This window comes from Sceloporus undulatus, chromosome 7 (genome assembly GCF_019175285.1).
Source record: "Sceloporus undulatus isolate JIND9_A2432 ecotype Alabama chromosome 7, SceUnd_v1.1, whole genome shotgun sequence".
Taxonomy (NCBI): domain Eukaryota; kingdom Metazoa; phylum Chordata; class Lepidosauria; order Squamata; family Phrynosomatidae; genus Sceloporus; species Sceloporus undulatus.
The window spans coordinates 25,980,696-26,002,435 of record NC_056528.1 but is presented as its reverse complement, the minus strand read 5'-3'; the positions used below and the strand labels follow the sequence as shown (position 1 = coordinate 26,002,435).

The following is a 21,740-nucleotide window of genomic DNA, read 5'->3' as shown; positions in this document are numbered from 1 at the left end:
ATCCCATAGATGAGGGAGGACAGTTTAATCTCCTCTTCAATGCCTTCACTCCTGAACTAGCTTTTATTAGTTTAAAACTAAACAATAAATATATATTCTAGTCTTCATCACTTTAGAGCAGCGATGCCCAACTTTTGGTCCTCCAGATGTTTTGGACTTCAGCTCTCAGGACTCCTGACCACTGGCCAAGCTGGCTGGGGTTCTGAGATTTGAAGTCCAAAACTTCTGGAGGACCAAAGTTTGGGAACCACTGCTTTAGAAAAAAGTTACCTTCTTTCCTGAACTATAGTGGGCCCTTGGTATCGGCTGGGCTTTGGTTCCAGGATCGTCCATGGATACCAAAATCCATGGATGCTCAAGTTCCATTAAATACAGTTGCATCATAAAATAGTATCCTTTATATAAAAATGTCCTCATCACTTTAGAGAAAAGTTACCACCTTTCCAGAACTATCTTTTGCAGTTTCAAATAAAAAGAGGGAAAAGGTTCTAGTCCTCATGAAGAAATGGATCCAAAGGTCAGGGGAGGACTTGGTTCTGCAAGTGTTTGGAGGAGCCCGGTTAGACCACCCGGCAGTTTCCCAGGTATCCCACCCGCTTTGAGAAGCTGGGTTGAGGTGGAAGGTCTCCTCCCGGAATCCCCTGGTGCACGAGGGGTGAAAATGGGAGACCCGCCTGTGGCACGTCCTTACCGGTCCCGGCTGTTGGTTGGATGGGTCGCAGGCCAACGAGACGAGGTCTTTCAAAGGATCCTGCGGGTTCAGATGAGGCGGGTACCTTATGGCTGTGTGCGGGAAGTAGGTGGTGGCCGTCTGGGGTAGGATCGATGTGGTGGGAAAGTGCAGTGCGGAAGAGGGGTGGGGGCTTCGGGCGATACCTGCAGGGGGCGAGAGAGACAGAAAGGAGACTGGGTGGCCTTCGGCACCAGCGCACACCCAGACCCTCCTGCTCCCGGGCTCCTCTGCAGAGAGACAACCGCCGGATCAGGGCAGGAGATCACCCTGCCTCCAGTGGTGCACCATTCCTCCATCCTCCCCCACAGATGCCACACAAAGTGGAACGAATAATGGCTTTGTACAGGACATCCCAGCCTCTCTCTATACCTATTCTTGGCAAGCCGGTCAGTCCTTTGCAAATATCTGATCTGAATGAATTTTACACCTATGGGGTCATGTACACTGCCAGAATACTCCAGGCTGCCCCTGGTGAGTTCTGACCCTGAATTCCCTTCAGATCTCTCCCTTACTGCATGAGTTTTTGGCTCTCTTCCCCAGCAATGAAGGGCGGATGTGGTTAAATGCCTGTACTGCAGCCACTCACTCACAAACCATAAGGTTACAAGTTCAATCCCAGCCAGGATGCTCAAGTTCAACTCAGGCTTGTATCCTTCTGAGGTGTCTAAAATGAGTACCCAGATTGTTGGGGGAAATTAGCTTACACTTCGTAAACTGCTTAGGGAGTGCTTAAGTGCACTGATAAGCGGTATACAAATGTACTTGCCATTGTTATTGCTTGGCACCACTGCTGAGGTCAGAACAAGGCACCCAACCCTACTATTGATGCTAGGTGCCTTGTTCAGGCCACAGAACAATCTGCATCTGTAACAATGGCATAGGACAACTCTCAAGGACCACGAGTGAAAAGGCAGCCACTATTGTCACTGAAAATCCACAGCAAATGGTGAGCTATTTAACTGCAGGTTAGGGGGAAGACTCTCCAAATAAGGTGTCATGAAGACAGTCCAGACCTGATTTGGGGTTCTGGATCTGCATCGCATAAGCAGGATGCAGCCAGCCCGGGAGATCATTTGGGATAAATCGCCTGCACAGATAAGGTCTATGTCCCCAGGATTTCTGAGTCAGAATACCCAGTGTCTTGGGGAATTATAGGATTTGTAGTCCCTATTTCCACTCAATATGAGATGCCTGGCCTGGACATTAGAGGTCTTGCTGCCACCGACACAGACCCTGTGGGGACCACTATCTTTGGCACCAAGACAACTTTCCTCTTCCAGTTTCCCAAAGTCTTGGCATCTTTCTGCTGATGATAGGTATGTTGATGGCACCTCCCCTTCTTTACCCCGACAGGTTCACCATGAAAACTGGGATTTATATTTCTAATGTATATTCAAGCAGCTTGCTAACATTTCTTGAGCAGAATGTTTCCTTACATTTTCCAGCAAGTGGTTCTACTCCCCCCTCTAATGTTACAAACCTATGGCTTTTTAAAAAATTGGGCAAAGGAGCAACCCCAAAGCTTTAAAAAGTTACTTTCCAATGTATGGCTCCCTGAATCGTCTAGCCAGCTTGACCACCTGGATTCTAGAAACCATTCTACAGGTTGCATCCACACTGAAGAAATAACCTGGTTTGGCACTGCTTTAACTGCCCTAGCTCAAGGCTATGGAATTCTGGGAGTTGGAGTTTGTTGTGGGGCCCAGAGCATGCAAGCATTTTCAGTTTCAAAGCCATCCACATTTTTGCCACAGTCAGTGTTTTCAAACCATGTTTTGTTTTTGTAAACCACAGAAGTATTTGCGTACCTCAAAATTCAGATTCAGAGTGTAGCAGAAACAAACTTTCCCCCTCTTAGAAAACAATAGCTGAACAGATATGAAAATATAACTGAGTTCCCTCTTGCACCACATCATACAGCAGCCTTTTTCAACTAAATTTCCTCCAGTTGTGTTAGACCACAACTTTTCAAATCATCCTCAGGGGCGTCCAGGTTGAAATAGTGTTGCGTGGTTGAGTCCCTTCCAAGTGCCGGCAAAGGGACCAACATTGGATGTAGTGCTGGGCTGATTTGGGATAGTTAAACCAGTATAAATTTCTTCCTGGGCATGGGAACCGCACAGAAGTACCCACAAGAGTCTGTTGCCCATTTCCAGCAATAAGAGTGGTGTAAATCATTATCACCTTCTTGTGGACAGAATGGAGGGATTCCATCACTTTCTGCCATATCCAACCACTAAAAATGAACAAAAGCACTGCGCATTCAGCTTTCAATATCAATAACTACCAGCATGGCTTGGGGAAAAGTACCACAACAAACCATACCACTTTGTTTTAGTTCTACCTGTGTGAGTGTTGTTGTTTTTTAAAAGTAATTCATACTTAGTTTTTTGTGGGGTTTTCGGGCTACGTGGTGATGTTCTAGAACAGTTTATTCCTGACGTTTCACCAGCAGCTGTGGCTGGCATCTTCAGAGAAATCATTTAATTCATGCTTAAATCTAAGGTCTGACATTTTTCAGTCACAAAGAATGAAGACACATCATAAACAGAGAGAAAGTGAGAGAAGGCAGACATAATATTGTAAACTGCTTTGGGAGTGCTTAAGTGCCCTGATAAACGGTATAGAAATGTACTTGCTACTTGCTACTACTATAAAAGTGTGTCCCTATCCCCTGTGTTTATCCAGCTTCACCCCATTTCAACAACAACAACTACACACCTGAATACCAGCACACTGGGCGGCTGGTGCAACTAGTAGTCTTTTTCCCATTTCAAGTAGTTTGCCCTCTTTTTAAGATGTGTAGTTAAGTGCCGAACTGATATATCCATGCGTATTCATTTTCTTTTTTAAACACCCCCCCCCCCCCAATTGCAAATTACTGGAGAGATTGGAGTTGGGAGTTTCCTCTGTGATGTCAGTCTATCCTGGTCATATAGCCATTTTCTCTCTCATAAAAACACTTCTATTTCAGGGAGTTTTGAAACAATAGCACCGGACGTGTGAAAATTGGGAACGCACACACATGTCACAGGGGACAGACTTGTAGTGAAACAGTCTCAGGGATCTCCAGCCTCATCCTCCGATGTGGCTTTGCCTAACGTAAGTCGAGAGAGACTTCATTCCCAGCCCTCCCTGGAGACAGCGGACATACCACTATGTACGGCGATGACAGGACGGTGATGTTGTGTGAAGCTGCTCAGCCGAGGTGAAGTGTCCTGCGGAGACGGGCTGTTGAAGGGAGACTTGTCCATTTCTGTCTTTTTCACAGTCGGGGAGATGCCTGGAGAAGAGTTAGAAGAGGAGGGATGTTACTGTGCCATCCAGGTGCATGGTAACTGGGCAATAGTGGGCTCTCCCTACTGTCTTATGTGTCCCTATAAGAAACCCTACAACTGGCACGTGTTATTTGTGACCTTGGTTTTCAGAGACTGTGCCCCAAGGAAAAGTCCATCCACTCCTTTATTGTTATCCTGCCTTTCTCCCAGAGTGGAACTCAGACAGGTTACAAAAGAGCAGCAAATACTAATATAAATACAGACAGTGGACCCATCCCATCTGGTTCTGGGGGGCCCTGCGGATGATTTAAAAAAAAAGGACTGTCATGCCCCATATTATTGAATGGCAGTGATGTACACATGGATGCACCAGCACATGTGCACTGCCATTGAATAATGTGGGGTTTGACCATCTGAGAGTGGTCAAATCTGTGGACCGCCAGCCCGATGTTATGGAAGGTCCTCTGTGTAGTTAAAAAATATACAAAATTAAGGTTTAAAAAGTATTTAACAACAACAGAATTAAAATCATGTAAGTTCTCACTTTAAAACAAGTGAGGGAGAGAGAGAGAGGAAGGAGAAAGAGAATGGGAGGGAGGGCAGGAGGGAAAGAAGGAAGGAGGGAGAGAACTAAAAAGAGAGAAGGAGGGAGCAAAGAGAAAGAGGAGAGAAGAAGGAAGGAAGGAGAAAGAGAGAGTGAAGGAAGGAAGGAAGGAAGGAAGGAAGGAAGGAAGGAAGGGGGCTGGGACATGGGGCTATGAGAGTTAATCCTATCCACCCCCCATTCCCTCCATTTATCTGGGCCAGTTGGTTTAGGCGGTGCCACTAAAGGGTTTAGTCCTTTCTCAGACGCTCATTTAGAAGGATTTTACAGAACATCCAGTACAAGGATTGAACTAAACCGCTTCTCGCAAAGCATCTGAACCACGTCTGCAGTCAGGGAAGGAATAGGGACTGGGTGAGGAAGGGAACTTTCTTTGATTCTGCCCGTGATACTATCCTGGTGGATGCGGGTTTCCAGGAAGATATTCCCAAATCAGAGCACGGAAGGAATGAGAATAAAAAAAGGAAAAGGATGAATAATAACCACAATTGCAATTAAATGTGTGCCTTTTTTGATTGACTCTAAAGGCCTCTTGATTCATCAGGCCACTTTTGTGGGGATGGAAAAGAAAGTAATCCCACTGGCTATAAAATTGGCAATTGGCAATCGCCATCTTAAAAGAGGCATCTTCTGCATTTTCATGGACCATGGGAAAAGTGGGGAGCAGCATGCCTCTTATGGGAGCATGCCTCCTTTAAGGGGAAACTGTGACCTTTTAGGTTTTGTTGGATTCCAGCTCCCATTCACCTCAGCAATGGTAAGGGATGGTGAGAGTTGTTATCTTAGCAATGTTTCAACAGAACCATGTCTGGGACATAAATCCTTGACTATTTGCATGAATAACTACAGTAGTTTCTTCTGGTATTCTGGGGTTTGTAGTTTAGTGAGGCCAAAGAGCTCTTTAGCTGAAACTTATAAATCCCTCTCCCTAAACTGCAAATCCCAGCATGCTATAGGAGGTAGTCATAGTAGTTAGTGGAAGAATAGCACGACTGCAGCATAATGTGATACTCCAAAATATATATGGAAACAGCCAACCAAAGAACGTAGTCTCCTGTGTGTGTATTGTTTGGTGGGCACCAGGCATCAGTCCAACACAGCACAAATGCATCAGTTTTCAATACATCAGTATAAAAAGAAAGTATACCATGTATATATGTGCACACTATTTGCAATCTGGAAGAAAACATCCAGGCAATTGAGAGGGAAGAGTTGTGTGCTGTGTAGGCAAGAACTGACTCCATTTGACAAACCCTACTTACTCCAAAGTTGCTTGGCTTTGAGAAGGCTTACCCCCTTGCTTACCCCCTTCCATGTCTTCTGTCCAGTTGCGGCTGCTACTCGTTGGAGAACTTGGTGATGCATAGTATTCACCCCCTGGGCTGGCATCTAGGTCGTCCTCCATGGAACCTGACTTATGCCGTTTACTCCTTAGGTGAGAGAAAAGTAAAACGGAAAGTTTGGTCAGTGCCTTCCTCAATACAAGAACGTTGGGTTAATTGAAACCTTCTTAACCTCCTTTGTACCCATTGAACCCTTTGAATGACTCGCCTCATGGGGGAAATGCTGACAAGTGCAAAGCTAAGAGTAAAGGGAGACATGCCAATGTTGCCATGTGCCTTCAAATCGTTTCCGACTTACGGCTACCCTAAGGCGAACCTATCTTGGGGTTTTCTTGGACAGATTTCTTCAGAGGGAGTTTGCCATGGCCATCATCTGAGGCTGAGAAAATGGGACTTGCCCAAGTTCACCCAATGGGTTGACATGGCTGAACTGGGGATTTGAACCCTGATCTGCAGACTCACGGTCCAATGCTCAAACCACTACAACATGCTGGCTCACTTTTAATGGGAAAGACACTAAACAGTATTAGTCTCCGGTTCAAAGAGGATGGACAAAGAAAGATTGTACCACTCCCAAGAGGTTACTAAATAGGAGACGCTGACCTAAGTAGGCACCTGGGGTCTTGTAACAACTGCCTATAAATCTAGCCACTCCTTGGCCTCTTGTTGCTTTCAACCCTCCTTTCTTGGACTAGCAGTACTTTCCGGGGTGTGTTTTTGACCTCGGACTAGCTATGAATTATGAATTTATTTTAGTTTTAATAACTATCTGTTTTGATATTGTAATAATTTAATTCCTTTTTAATGTATTATTTTCTATGTTTTTAATTGTACTGTTTTTAATGTTGTGAAGCCGCTCTGAGTCCTAGTACTGGGAAAAGAGCAGGATACAAATAAATATAATAACAATCATCATCATCATCATCATGAGTATTAACTTCCCAAATGACTTTTGGACCGGCTGATGACCACGCTTTTGCTTCTCCCTTCATCTGCTGGATAATCTGTGACTGACCTGGACTGAATGAACTACTCAACAGCTCTTGTATTCAAAGCACCTGATTCCTAGGACTGGAGCATAAGACACTTTCATCCTCAGAGTCTAGCACAGACAAAACCCCTCTGAGCAAATCTTGCTGGGAAAACCCTGCGACAGATTCACTTTAGGATCACCATACGTTGGAAACAACTTGAGGACAGGCAAGAACAACAATAACAAAAGCGCAGTCCCACATATCTGTATTGAGACACTTATAGTCTCTGATCTTGAAGGCAATCAATAGCCGCCATTAATGGCTAAAATCCAATTGTGACACACTGCAGAAATAATCCAGTTTGAAACTGCTTTAACTGCCCTGACTCAATGCTAGGGAATTCTGGGAACTGTAGTTTTGTGAGACATTTAGCCTTCTCTGCCAGTCAGCTCTGGCACCACACCAAACTACAGTTCCCAGGATTTCCTAGCATTGAGCCAGGGCAGTTAAAGCGAGTCAAACTCAATTATTTCTGCAATGTATTTTGGTCCCAAGACTAGCAAAACTAGGACTTTCTTCTACACCTCTTCCCTCTGCATCTCCTCAAAATGGCACAAGAAAACATTCCTAATCTTCCACCACCAAATAGCAAGGGATTGGGGACTAACTGCATTAAAATGCATTAAAACCGGTGCACTAAAATGCATTAAAAATGGTCCATTAAAATGCATTGAAATGGTGTGAAACACTGCTATGTGCTGACTACTCCCAACAAGCATGAAATGTCACGTAATTAAATATAACATGTTATTTCCCGGTTCTTCAGTTTTCTGCAAGCAGGAAGGTGGCACGATAGGACTTTAAGGAACTGGGGAAGGGGAATCATGTGCTCAGACTTTAAGAGCCCTGAGAATTTGGCATGGTTTTGGCAAGTCACAGTCCAAAGAGTGAGCAACGCTCTTCTTGAGCTCTGCTTCAACTCTGCCAGCGCTGCCCTAGGGCCTGGATTTTTATTGCCTTGGACTTGTGAGTCACCATCTGGCCAGTTCTCCAGAATGAGACGGTGATGTTGGGTTCTGGTCATAAGACGTAGGAGTGAGCTGGAGGTCACATCCATCCTGAGAAATGACTGAAGGGAGCAGAGCCCTGGGATATGCAGGGTGATTTCCAAAAAAAAGTGAATATCACTTTTCTCAAGCCAAGATGGTGAATCATTTGTCAATGATATCACTTCTCAAACGGACTCTGGGGCCTAATGAGGCATTGGAGAACTAGGACATCACTAATCTTTCTATGAGAGCCAGCATAATGGATAGTGGTTTGAGCATTGGGCTCCACCTGCATCCACACTGCAGAAATAATCAAGTTTGACACCACTTTAACTGCCACGGCTCAATGCCATGGAATTCTGGGAGCTACTTTTAGGAGATATTTCGCCTTCTCTGTCAGAGAGCTCTGGTGCCACAAGAAACACAATTCCCAGAAATATTAAGCCAGGGTAGGTAATGTGGTGTCACATGATTATTTCTGCAGTGCAGATGCAAACTATGAGTCTGGAAACCAGGGTTCGATTCCCTGCTTGGCCATGGAAACTCATTAGGTGATCTAGGGTGAATCATACACTCTCAGTCCTTAGAGTCACCCTAAGTTGGAAACAACTTGAAGGCACACAACAATTGCCTTTCCATAAACACTCTCAATTCTGGGTCTGTAACAGGGAAGGAAAAAGATTTGGGGGGGGGGGACATTGAAAATATGTGTAGCAGGAAATTTCAGAGTGAAGAATCCAGAACTGATGAGATTTTTCACAGTACAAGACTTATTTTATGCAAAATACACACACTGGGTTTGTTTGTTTTGTGCAGAAAAGAGCATTCTCTGTGTGAGAAGCATTACTTTCAGTGATGTTCAAACCATTACACCACCCTGGCTCTCTTGACAAACATAGACATTAATAAAAATCTATGGGGCTCAACAGACGGGCAGCTCCGTGCTGCCCATCTTTGCTCCAAGTTGGTACTGCAGCAGCCACATGCTGCAATACCAACGCGCCACCAAAACGCGCCACCAATGCGTCGCAAACCGGAAGGGGCACCACCATGACACCACTTCCTGCTAGTGACATCCGTACACATCGTGTACATAATCATGGCAGCCCCCGTGTGGATGGGAGGCCACCATGATGCCGGTGTCCGTATGAACGGAGCGTGTGGTTGTTGCACGCTCCCGAACCCTAGAATCAGCGCCTGCACACTGCTTCCCACCCATTTACACCGGGCTTATATTTCCCTATCTGGAAATATCATTGATTATTTTCAGCTGTGGAAGAACACATATTCACATCACTATGGGATGTGTGTTTTTTGTCAGATGTGGTTTTACAACAGTTGCGAAGCAGAACGATATAATAAAATACTATCCACATATGCTCAGAGTCAATCATGGCTCTGGGAACCTCTGGGCTAAAATGTTGGATTCATGAAGAATGACTTATGGAGCACAGCGGGAAGTGAGACCTCCAGCCCCAGAACACAGCAGCTGAAACTTTAGAGGGCCTTGGAAGTCAATGCACCCTTTTGCCACATTCGGACTCACCCACTGGAGGAAGTGCTGGGAAGCGTCCGCCTCATCCCCGTACTTGAGGGGTTCAGGTCATAGGCTAGGTGTCCCTGCAACTCTCCCAAGGAGAAATTTGGCCCTGTCCCCGTCACCACCGGCGCTGAAGCAAAGAAAGAGAAAAGGACATTAGCAGCAGTTCAGTTTGTAAAGCAAGAGGGAACGGACTTTGTGTGAAGAGCTTGCAAGTAACTGAAGTCTTCCCTCTATTCTTGCGGTTTTGAAACTTGTGTCCCTCTCTTATGCATGAGGGACGAACAGAGGGGGAAATAATGGGGTGCATGCCCGAGGTGCATGTCTGTGCACTCCTGCAGCCACGCACCAATATTCAAGCCAATAGGGCTTGAACATAAGTGAAATTCCGTTTTCGTGAGGGGGGTCCGGACCGGATCCTCTGCGAAAATGGAGGGATGACTGTAGTTACTTACAATTAATTCCTTCCTGCCAGTAATAACTAAGATTAAGACTGCAGTGCAATAAGTGCTGACTTCATCCCTTCCACAGCGTTACTTTTACAATTCTAAGTTTAGAATATAAAAAGGATTGTGCTACCAAAGTACTGTTTAATTCAGCTTTCTGTTTTCACGGTTGTCAGTATATGGGAAACCTTACTGGTAGGATAGGAATGCAACCACACCCTCCATCTCCGTTTTTCACATTCTGCTACACAGAAGTATATTCACTTCTGATACTGGAAAAATATACAACGCAATCTTTATATCCATGGGACCAGTACCTGTGGTTTCAATTATGTAAAAAAAAAAGTTCTCTCTAGGCATTTTCTAGGTCCTCCAGAATGATTCTACAGTCAGATTCCAGTGGAAGTTGACCATAGAGTTGTGTTGGAAACCCTAAAAATGCCTAGAGAGGTGTTCTTTCTAGGAATCTATCGGTCCTCCGGGGCATCTCTATGGTCAACTTGCTCCAGAAGTCATTTATTTAAAAAGTTTTGCTGTTACCCATGGTTTTTCATTTCCATAGTAAGTCTCGGAACATATCCCCTGAGGATAGGGGGGTCCAACTGAATAGCCATGGTAACATGTAGTCAGTAATAGACCCATCCTCCATGACTTTCTCTAACACCCTTTTTAAGCTGTCCAAGTTGGCAGCCGTCCCCACATCTTGTGGCAGAGAATTCCACAGTTCAACTACCTGTAACTGTGGCAGCCTCACTGAATGGTGCAAAGACAGTCGCATCAGGTTTAAGTGTTGGCTTATGATGCATTTTGTGCTTTATTGTAGGGATTGAGATAATGACAAGGTGGAAAAGATGAGAGTACGTTTTGTTATCATTGTTCAGTGGGTTGTTGCACTCAGATGGTTTAAAGCACCATTACTATCCCTGTTACTCCTGAAAGATGCTCATCTAACCTCTGTTTAAGGAACTTAAAGATGGAGCATCCATAACCCTTCGAGGTAGTCTGTTGCAATGTCAAACAGCTTGCAGCCAATTAGTTCTTCCTACTCTTTAGGTGGAATCTCTCTTCTTGTTCTTTGAAGTCGTCCTACCTGTGTGCCCCATAAAACCATCCAACTGCGCCGCAGGATATGCCAGCGGGTCTTAGGCAAGAAGCAAAAAAGAAGAGAGAAAGAAACAACTAGGGGCTACTCACTCCGGGAAACTTGGATGAGCTCTGTGACACTGAACACACCCGACGTGACAAAATTCTCCTGGAAATCCGTCGCGTCTGCAAAGAAAATTTTCGCACACATTCAGAATCGACACCAAAGTCCTGAATTTCTCAACCTTGTGCATGTTAGGCAGGTCATTCTTCTCTTTAAAAATTTCTTGAAGGAAGCAATGAGCACTTTTAGCCATTTTCTTCCTACTGAGAAAAATTTGCAACACAGGACTTATTCTGTGCACAATTTGCACATGGTTCTTTTTCATAGAAAAGAGCATCTTCTGCGTGGGAAGCAGCAGTTTCTTTGGGGAAGTTACTACTTCTGTAATAGTATTGTTGTTTAGCCCGAAAAAGCTGGTTTTGTGCAAAATGATCACGTATGAATTTTGCGCAGAATAAGCTCAATTGCACAGTTTTCTGCACAGGAATGGTTCCTTTCTTTGCAAAACAACCAGATACCAATTCTGTGCAGAATAAGTCCCCAATTTCAGAGATTCTTGTCAGTTCAAGAGTCTTCTTGTCAGAGTTCCTTGGCTTTTGAGAAATCTGTTTTTCAACTATTTTCTGACTGTTGTGATGTCAAAGCTTGGCTGGGACTAAGAAGACCAGACAAGAGGTGGATGGGCTAACTATTCACCTAGCAAATACAAACTGGGTTCATTGAGATGATAGTTGGAACCAAATATATCTTATCATCATTGAGGGGCTGAGGAATATGTGGGACTTCCACACCCCAAACAGGGTTCAAGCAGTCCACTTATGGCCCACTGGCTCCACATACATCGTCCCTGTTTTACACAAAGTGATGCATATCTTTTCCCCATCTGCGCCCCTGTTTGGCTTCAGATATCCCTTTCTTGCTTACCCAGCATGATGATTGGTTTGCTGTCCTCTTGGTCGGAACCGATTCCCGTCCTTGGACTGCTGCTTTGATCTGAATCTGAAAAGAAGCAGGCCCATGGTTTAAGACTATAGACAACTTGGGTGTGCGCTAACACAATTTGTTTCTTCTCGTTCAAAACATTTTCCAGTGCTGCCGACTAGTCTGACCCTGGCAGCCCTATTTGCATCTCTGCTTAACAAATTGATGGCTAAATTTCACAGAATGTTCATTAAGTTGAGAAATCCTTTGGTGAAAGGGATACGTTTGATTCAGGGTGCATCTACCCTGCAGGAATCATGCAGTTTGACACCATTTAAGGTGCCGTGGCTCCATCCTAAAGAATCCTGGGATCTATAGTTTGGTAAGGAACCAGCACTCTTTGGAAGACCCCGGAAAAACTAAAAATCCCAGGATTCCATGGGATGGAGCTACAGCAGTTAAAGTGGTGTAAAACTGCAGAATTATTCCACACTTAATGCAGTTTGGCACCACTTTAACTAACACAGCTCAATGACTATGGGATTCTGGAATTTGTAGTTTTGTGAGATATTTAGCTTTCTCTGTCAGAGAGCTCTGGTGTCACTGCAAAGTACAAATCCCAGGATTCCATAGGATTAACAGCATTAATTATGTAGTGTGGCAGTAGCCTTAGAGACAACACAGTCTCCATTGCTCACTGCTTTTGGAGACAAGGTAATGAACATTTTATCTAGTCTTATCCAGAAAGTGGATGCAAAGCAGAGCTGAGGGGGAGTCCTGGCACCCCAATAACTGAGAGGAAGCTAAATGAGTAAATCCACAGATGCACACTGGAATAGGAGACTCCAAAGATATAGTCATGTTAGTCTGTAAAAATCAGCATTTGATAGATCCTGTAGTACCTTCGAGACTAACTTAGAGACCAAATGCACCTGAGAAAGTAGACTTCAGTCTATGAAAGCTCATGCTGCCAACTTCTTTCTTTCAGTGAGTTTCAAAAGTGCTAGAGATCTCTTTGCACCTTGGAGTGTTTTTGCAAAGTCGCAGCAAGAACTGAATGAAATGTGTACCAAGCTGCTGAAAGTTGTAGCAACGACTAGGCAAGGAGGAGAGGAAAGATGTGCAAGCTTTGTGAGCCACAGCAACAAACCCTGCACATGGTAAGAAGTCATTCTCTCCAAAACCTTTTCCTCTTGCCCAGTACTGAGCCTCTGAAAAGTGGAGAACCTGCGCCCTCATCTCCCCTTTGGAGAGGACCCATGAAAACTGGGATCTCATGGCCTGGCTTGGAGATCTGGCAACCCTGGTTGGGCCTTTCGGGAAAGGGCCTTGCAATGTGGAGAGACCAAGGCTGTTGGGAAAGGAAAGGCCACTGCAGCACTTGTCCTCCTCCTCCTCCTCTTCTTCCCTTTCCCTCCACCTCCCTCCTTTCTTTTCCTCATCAGGAACACAACTCACGCCTCACGCGGGCTGCAGCCCAGAACGCCTCGTTCTCCGCTTTCCATCTTATCTAAAAATAATCAGGCTCTTTGGGCAGGCGGTGCAGACGCTGAGCTCAGCATTATAGGTTCCTACCAGCATCCGGGATTAGCCAACCTCCGCCTCCCCCTTCTCTCTCCAGCCAGGCTCTACAATTTCCACACATACACACACACATACACACACCTCTCACTCTCTCCTGCAGCAGCCCTTGGCTGGAATCCACACGTCCCCGGGTATCCTTGATGCAGGAACATTTTTCAAGATGGTCTTTCTCAAACTAGGACTCGGCGCATGTACGTTGCGGGGGGATGCACCAATGCAGAGTTTGGGAGGCCCGTGTTTGTAGGCACAAAAGTCCTCCGCCAGTTCCCATACACCCCCAGTTTATTTTTAAAAAGTATAATTCTTTGAAATTCCCCCTGAAAAACCCCAACACAGAATACTCTCTAAGCCAGCGGTTCTCAACCTGTGGGTCACAACTCCTTTGGGGTCGAATGATCCTTTCACAGGGGTCGCCTAAGACCATCGGAAAACACATATTTCCAATGGTCTTAGGAACCAAGACACCGCTCCTCTATAGTTGGGGGTCATCACAACATGAGGAACTGTATTAAAGGGTTGCGGCATTAGGAAGGTTGAGAACCACTGCTCTAAACACAAGAAAGCATCCATAGAGATTCCCCTTTCACCCTTGCTGCCTTCCAAGGATGAAGTATGTATGTATACCCATGGCATAGGTTATGGAATCAAAAAGTTAAGAAAGGTATGCCGTGACATGAAATCTCAGCCGCTGTTTCATGCAGCAGATTTTTGACATAGAGATCAAGGGCTCCCCCACAAAAAAGTGAATTTTTCACATAAAAAGCAGGAATGGGGGAAAATATGGGAGCACCTTTAAGACTGTGTTTTTTAAATTGAACTTTTGTGGCTATAAAGCCACTTTTTTGGATACAGTACCATGCCTCGGGTATAAAGCATACTTATACAGTTGTGGGAGTGGGATAGAATGTAAAATTGCATTTTAATCTTGGTATTTTGAGGATATTTGACATTTTTAAAAAATCATTATAAGCCTCTTTCGGTCCCAATCTGGGAGGAAAGGTGAGACAGAAATAAATATATATAACAACAGCTGCAGGTGTCCCAGTTGTCACCTGTGAAATGTTGGAGTATATGAAATGATGACGATGACACTACAGTACAGTGTCAGTCTTGATCTCCTGGTGCAATGGAGAGATGGTTTCTAACTGGGCTCTATTAACTTAGCAAGGGAAAAGGAGAGAGCAGAATCTTGCCCTTCCCAGTAGCCTCAGGCAAAAGCAAACTACTGCAGTCTTTCCTCATTTGTCTGCTTTTCCTCATTAATAAAGTTTGCCATCTTTCTGTTGGTTGGTCACATACGCCCTCTGAAATGTTGGAGGCTATTTGGAGAGCCAGTGTGGCGTACTGGTTTGAGTGTTGGACAATGACTCTGGAGACCAGGGTTTGACTCCCAGCCATGGAAACCCAGTGGGTGCCCTTGGGCAAGTCACATTCTCTCAGCCTCGGGGGAAGGCAATGGCAAACCTCCTCTGAACAAATCTTTCTAGGAAAATCCCACGATAGGTAAATCAGGAATGACTTGAAGGCAGACACCATCACCACACGCCTGGGCTTGGACACATCCAAACATATCTGTTTCTCAAATCAGCCCCCAGGATGCTTTGGGGAATTTGTCTATTTGTTACGAGGTGCAATGGGTTCTCCTGCAAGCAACAAGCATAGGCAGGACTGGGTGGGGTCAACCTGGCTATAATCGATGCCAACGGGAATTGTGAAGCTACAAACGACGAAAGAGACTCCCCTTGGCTCAGCAAGTTCTCTGGCTCTTCCTTAAAATCTGGCCTGCTCTTTCTCTCCGTCATGGCCTACGTTCAGCCTCGGCGACTGGGCCTCGGCCAAGCCTTTCCTTGCCAAATACTTTTCTCCAATCATCTTCCATCTCGCTCCCTCGCTCTCTCACTCTTTCTTTCTTTCTTCCTTGCACCCATCCTGCCTCTCTTGGGCATGTCTCCCTGCGCCACTATTGCCTTCCCTTTCCTCCTGCCAGCCCTTGGCTTTCTGTTTCATGGCTTCTGGCTGACAGTCACGATCCATGATGCCTTTGGTGATGTGAATCTAGATATTGGGAGGAAGATCCAAATCTAAGAGGATCCAAGCCACTGCAGTCAAAATGCAAGAACTCCAGGTCTGGCCAGTATTGATTTTCACATTCCATCATTCGCTCGCCATCACAAAAGATTACTTTTGGAAAGGGATACCACTTTAAATAATAATAAAAAAATTGCTTGCCTGTAGGAAAGGCTTCCTGGCAAAAGGTTTCTATTATATATATATAGATGACAAAAGTGTGCATTCTCTGTGAAGGCAATATATTCAAAGTCACACCAAGGGTGGGAGAGGAACCAAAAGCCAAAGATCCGCAGAACACCTGGGGAATATTTTGGAGAGCGCACCTCCTGGACGAGCGACATGGAGTCGGGGGGAGTCGGCCATTTTGTGTGCATTCCTTCTCCCCCCCTCGATTTTTTCTGTCTGCCAATAATACTCCCCCGTGCGGCCATTTTGTGCCGAGTTTGGAACTCGTGTGAGAGGAACAACCAAATGGATCCTGCAGCCTTGCAAGGAGAGAGGAAAACCTTCCAATTTGCTTTCCGGCTCGTGTCGAAACACAAACCATCCATTTTATTTAACAAAAACCCAAACTTGGCTGGAGATAAAATGAATGTAGATTTTTTGCAGCCAACGTTGGGAAACCGTGTCCCGCCGAACCCCCTCTCGCGCTCACAAACTCTGCTCCGATTCCTTGGAAAGTGGAGAGGCTCTGGACAAAATCCAATTCAAAGGAAATAACTCTCCCTTCTCCAAAAAAATAATCTGGACTCGGGGAAGCGGCATTAGGCATGCTTTTCGTTGTATACGTTTTATCTTGGTGTGTTTGGGGTTGTTTTTTTTTTAAGAAAAAAAGAGAAGGGGAAGAAACGGAGGCAGAACGGAGGAGAAAAGAAAACAACATGGAGTTAGTTCATCGGCTGTTTACTTTGGAATTGTAATTTTGGCTCTCGAGGCTATTTTATTTTTTGTGCCCGGCTGTTCCTCCCTAACTCTCTCTCTTTCTCTCTCTCTCTCTCTCTCACACACCAACTATTCACTGGCAGCCATTTTGAAAGGAGAAAAGCTCATTTCACGTTGTGCTTTCTCGCTCACTCGCTCGCTTGCGCTCTGTCCAAAAAGTTTGGAGTATTCCCCCCCCCTTCTCCCTTAATCTCTTGGCAGCCATCTTATTTTTCAAAAAGTGTTGTGAATTCCTCCACCAGCTGTCCTGGAGAATAGCGGGCACCGGAGCCAAGGCAAAGAAAGGGTGCCAAGGCTGGGAGAGAGAGCGAGGGCAAGGGTGGTGTTTTCCACTCTCTCTCTCTCTGCTGCCTATCTTATTTTTAAAACAGAGGAACAAGAGCCGTGATATCCCCCTGGCAAAGCCAAAGAGACTCCCAGAAGTCTCTCCGAAAGCGGAGCGTCAACTATTTGAGAAACGGAAAAGAAGGAGAGGGAAGGGATCGCCAAACAAAGCAGGGAAGGGAGAACCGGGGGAAGTTCGCAGTTGCGTGCCAATACACAAACATTAACACGCATATGCATACTGCTCCTGTGTGTACAGACTCGGGCTCCCTCTTGACTTCTCTTTGGGGAGAAAAGAAGTGTTTTGTCTTGTTTTGTTTTTATGTTAAAAAATCCAACCCTGCTTCGCTGGAAGTTGTTAGCAATAGGAGAGTTGCCAAACTATGTGACCCAAGGGACTGGGTGGTGTCTTGCGGTTGGCGAAAAGGAACAATCCCAGAATCTATGATCCACGACTTAAGCGGCCAGAGGGAAAGGCAGTTGTTTGCATTGGTTAGAGCAAATTTGGAGAACTTAGGCCCTGGGGACCCAATGTGGTCTTTGTAGGGTCCATGCACAAGTCAAGAGGCAGCTTGAAGTCCTATTTGTTGTTGTTCTGTGCCTTCAAGTTGTTCTTGACTTATGGAGACCCTAAGGGATACCAATTCTGGGGTTTCTTGGCAAGAATTGTTCAGAGGGGGTTTGCCATGACCTTCCCAAAAGGCTGAGAGAGCATGACATGCCCAAAACCACCCAGTGAATTTTGTGGCTGATCTGGGATACGTTCATATTTTTAAAACAAAAACCTTATTCCCATTGCCTTTTGTTATTAGCTGTCTGCACTGTTCTTTCTTGTAATTTGAATCGCTTGGTTTGAGTTCTAGTCCCTGGAGCAGCAGAAAACAAGCTTGCTCCATCCCTTCAGATATTTAAAGATAGCCATCATGTCACCTCTCAGCTGTCTCTTCTCCACGCTAGGCATATCCATAGCTAACATACGTTCCTTTTACACGGGGATGTAATTCTTTGCTGCTTTTCTTCCCAAAGAAAGCAATCAGCAATTGCAGCCGTTTCCTTTCTGCCGACAGCATGGTCTTCAAAAAGGGCACAAAAATGTCTGATTCGGCACAAAATCTGCACTGGGTATTTTGCAGGGAAGACACACTTTTTCATACACAAACCATGCCATTCCTTGGACTGAAAATGCTGTTTTCTGTGCAAAACAAGCCACACAAGCAAAATTTGTTCAGAATAAGTCCCCGCCTGCCGTTTTTTTGTGCACAAATTTTTCTGTGCAGAAAACAGTATTATTTTGGGTATATACAATGCTGTGTGCAATGCAGTAAATGAGAACCAGCTTATTATAGTGGCTTCAGGGTTGGACTAGGACTCTGGAGATCAGGGTTCGAATCCTTACTCAGCTATGGAAACCCTCCAGACCTTGGGCACCTCATGCTCTCAGCCTCAGAGGAAGGCAATAGCAGGTCTCCTCTGAACAAATAGTTTCCGACTTATGGCGAGCCGAAGGTGAATCTATCATGAGGCAAGTTTCTTCAGAGGGAGCTTGCCTTACTCTGAGGCTGAGAGAGTGTGACTTGCCCAAGATCACTTAGAGGGTTCACATGGCTGAACCAGGATTCAAACCCTGGTCTTGGGAGTCCTAATCCAACATTCATCCATAACACTACACTGCCTCACCACTTCCCCTACTCTCAATATTTCTGGCCGTTGGTCAATTGGGTCTCTCACCCCAATCCTACTTTGAAGACACTCTGCACATGCACCGAGGAATTTCCTCCCTTGACACACAAGTTACTCAGGAGCTCTGCCCTTAGAGCTGGGAAGAAAGAAACCAAAGGAGGGCAAAGCAGGGCTGGCCCTTGTGTCTCGTTGTTGTTGCCGTGTGCCTTCAAGTCATTTCCGACTTATGGTGACCCTATCATGGGGATTTCTTGTCAAGATTTGTTCAGAGGAGGTTTGTAATTGCTTTCCCCTGAGGCTGAGAGGATGTGACTTGCCCATAAATCACCCAGTGAGTTTCCATGGCCGAGATGGCATTCGAACCCTGGTCTCAAGAGCTGTAGCCCAATGTTCAAACCACTACTGGCTCCCTTGTGTCTCACCTATGCCCCCAAAACAGCAGACTTAGTTACCCGAGTCTGATTGCCACCAGCAAAGGAGAGTTACCCCATGGCAATATCTTTGATTACTCTTGTTATTTGATTTTTTGGAATGGCTAGAGAGTGGGCTTTTTTGCTGCAGGGCGGAAAGCGGGAGGCAGCGTGCAAGGCCAGGGAGAGCTGTTTGTGCTTTGGCACACTGCCCGAGCAATTACGGTAAGACGGGCACCGGTTACCATCAACAGCAGCTGGGGGAGGTCCAGAGAAGGGGTGGAAAACCTCCGGGAGAGGAGACGACTACAAAATTAAAATTAAAATGGAGCACAGGGAAGAAGGAAACAGAGTCGGGATACGACTTCCATTCCCTGGAGCTGTAAAGTCAAGGAGCTTTTCCGACTGGTATTAGGACTGTTGACTATGCATCCCAGCGCAAGGTGCAAATGGATACCTTCACGCCAGACCCTTCTTCACTCCAGTCTAGACTAGAGTTCAAATCCATGCTCACCCATGGAAACCCATTGGGGGGACCTTGGGCAAGTCACACTCTCTCAGCAGCAGAAGGAGGCCAGGTCAAACCCCTTCTGAACAAATCTTGCCAAGAAAATACTAGGGTATACCTTAATGTTGCCATAACTTGGAAACCACTTGAGGGCACACATCAACAATAACAACAAGAAGCCAATGCAAAACCGGCGATATGTGCAGAGGTGTCACCAAAGGGGTGCAGGAGGTGCCAACCACCCTGCATGACACCATGAATGGGGGTGACCAACTAATGGAGTGGTCACTCCTGTCCATCTCAAGACCACCCTGGCTGTCCCCATCTGCCCCCTGTGCCAGACAGTCTTGGGTAACAGCATGAGTTACCACCCTGGTGTGACACCAACCGCTGGATATGTGATTTCAAAACCCGTATATCGACAAGAATCTGGCTGCCCCATTTTGCATACCTCTTTCCCCTTATACATCAGACTTTTTGATACTTGCATGGCAACTCAGCTGAAGTTTGAACAGTGCCCCCCGTTCCTCATAGGCTCTTGATACTGGATAAATGCCATCCGGCTGGCTGAATTCTTTCCACCTTACTCCAGTTTGGAAGAAAGCCGCCCTGGCATTATTACCACCGCAAGAACAATAGGTTTGGGTGGTAAATTCATTCCAGTTTGTTTCTGATAAAAAAAAATTACTAGGATTTGCAAGTTTCCTCCTGTTCAGTGATGGAAAGAATTTGGATCTTAAAAAAAATAACTATCCAGAATTGGAGAAGCCAAAATACACAGGTTTTTCCATCCAGGAAGAAAGCATTGAGTTCTTTAGCTTTCAAAAGCCTGGCTCCTCTCCATGCGGTGGATGCTCAGTTAAATAGGTTGGGGTACGAAGTTATGAGTATGGAATAGTTACCTAGGTTAAGGTCCAAAACACACTGCAGAAATAATCCAGTTTGAGACTGCTTTGTTTATCATGGCCCCAGAGCTCTCTGACAGAGGAGGCTAAATGTCTCACAAAACTACTGTTCCCAGAATTCCCTAGCATTGAGCCAGGGCAGTTAAAGCGGTCCCAAACTGGATTATTTCTGCAGCGTTTTGGACTTTACTTATCCGAAATGGTTCCTCATTTACTAAAGCTGCATCTAAACTGCAGAATTAATGCAGTTTGACTGCATGGCTCAATAGCCATGGCTCAGTGCTGTGGAATTCTGGGATTTACAGTTTCGTGAGACATTTAGCCTTCTCCGTCAGAGAGCTCTGGTGCCACAGCAAACTACCAATCTCAGGAATCCATAGCATGGGGCCATGGCAGTTAAAGCGGTGTCAAACTGCATTAATTCTGCAGTGCAGATGCAGCCTGAGTAGCAAGCATGAGGAGAGAACAATTACCTTCTGTAACGGTTTTGTATTCACTAAACACCTGATATAGAAGGAGAGTTCAGATAAGCATGTTTCAGCCACTACCCACAGCATGTTAAAGATCTCTATGGGTGCATCTACACTGCAGAAATAATGCAGTTTAGCACCACTTTTAACTGCCATGGCTCCATCCAACTTGAAAACAGGGATTTGTAGTTGGGTGAGGCACTCGCACTCTTGGGCAGAGAAGGCTCAAGATCCTGCAAAACTACAGATCTCAGGATTCCCTAAGATGGAGCTACAGCCCTGAAAGTGGTGCCAAACCGGGTTATTTCTGCAGTGTAGATGCATCCTTCTCGCTTGGAAGCGCAAAATATGGAACGCTTCACGAATTTGCGTGTCATCCTTGCGCAGGGGCCATGCTAATCTTCTCTGTATCGTTCCAATTTTAGTATATGTGCTGCCGAAGCGAGCACAAACTAACCCCAGAACGGAGCCTTATATATACCTCCATCTTCTCTTTTCTTTTTAAGTTATGGTGACCCTAAAACAAATTTCTTTTTTGCTGTGCTGTTGGTGAAACTAAATATATACAAGTCTCTCTCTCACACACAGACACTATCCCTTGGTCTCTCTTTGAAAATGAAGTTTAGAAGAGATATAAAGCAAAATACCCCAGGAAAGGTTTCACAGTGCATGATGGGAAAGTGAAGGAGGAGGATGGCTTTTGCATAAAAAGGGGGCATGGCTCGGATGAGGAGGTTGGCAGAAAATGTCCACAGCCTCAAAGAGCCATTGCTTCCGGTTTCCAATTGCAGCTTCAGCACGGCAAGGGAATC

The 21,740-nt window shown here is 45.4% G+C and overlaps 1 protein-coding gene and 1 non-coding gene across 7 annotated transcripts in view; both read right to left on the bottom strand.

Moving 5' to 3' along the window:
• NFIC (nuclear factor I C) overlaps positions 1-21,740 on the bottom strand; it is a 78,009-nt gene that overhangs the window by 4,942 nt on the left and 51,327 nt on the right. For 3 of the 6 annotated variants that reach the window (XM_042479315.1, XM_042479316.1, XM_042479312.1), the window contains exons 3-8: positions 12,039-12,113; positions 11,162-11,236; positions 9,528-9,651; positions 5,909-6,045; positions 3,888-4,016; positions 692-876 (exon numbers count right to left, since the gene is read on the bottom strand). In XM_042479315.1, the coding sequence (XP_042335249.1) occupies positions 692-876; positions 3,888-4,016; positions 5,909-6,045; positions 9,528-9,651; positions 11,162-11,236; positions 12,039-12,113 (725 nt within the window). The remainder of the gene's footprint in view (positions 1-691; positions 877-3,887; positions 4,017-5,908; positions 6,046-9,527; positions 9,652-11,161; positions 11,237-12,038; positions 12,114-21,740) is intronic. The other 3 variants (XM_042479314.1, XM_042479317.1, XM_042479318.1) reach the window with 2 other exon arrangements.
• Positions 21,271-21,377, bottom strand: LOC121937408. The gene has a single exon (XR_006105116.1). It is a non-coding gene; the product is annotated as a U6 spliceosomal RNA (small nuclear RNA).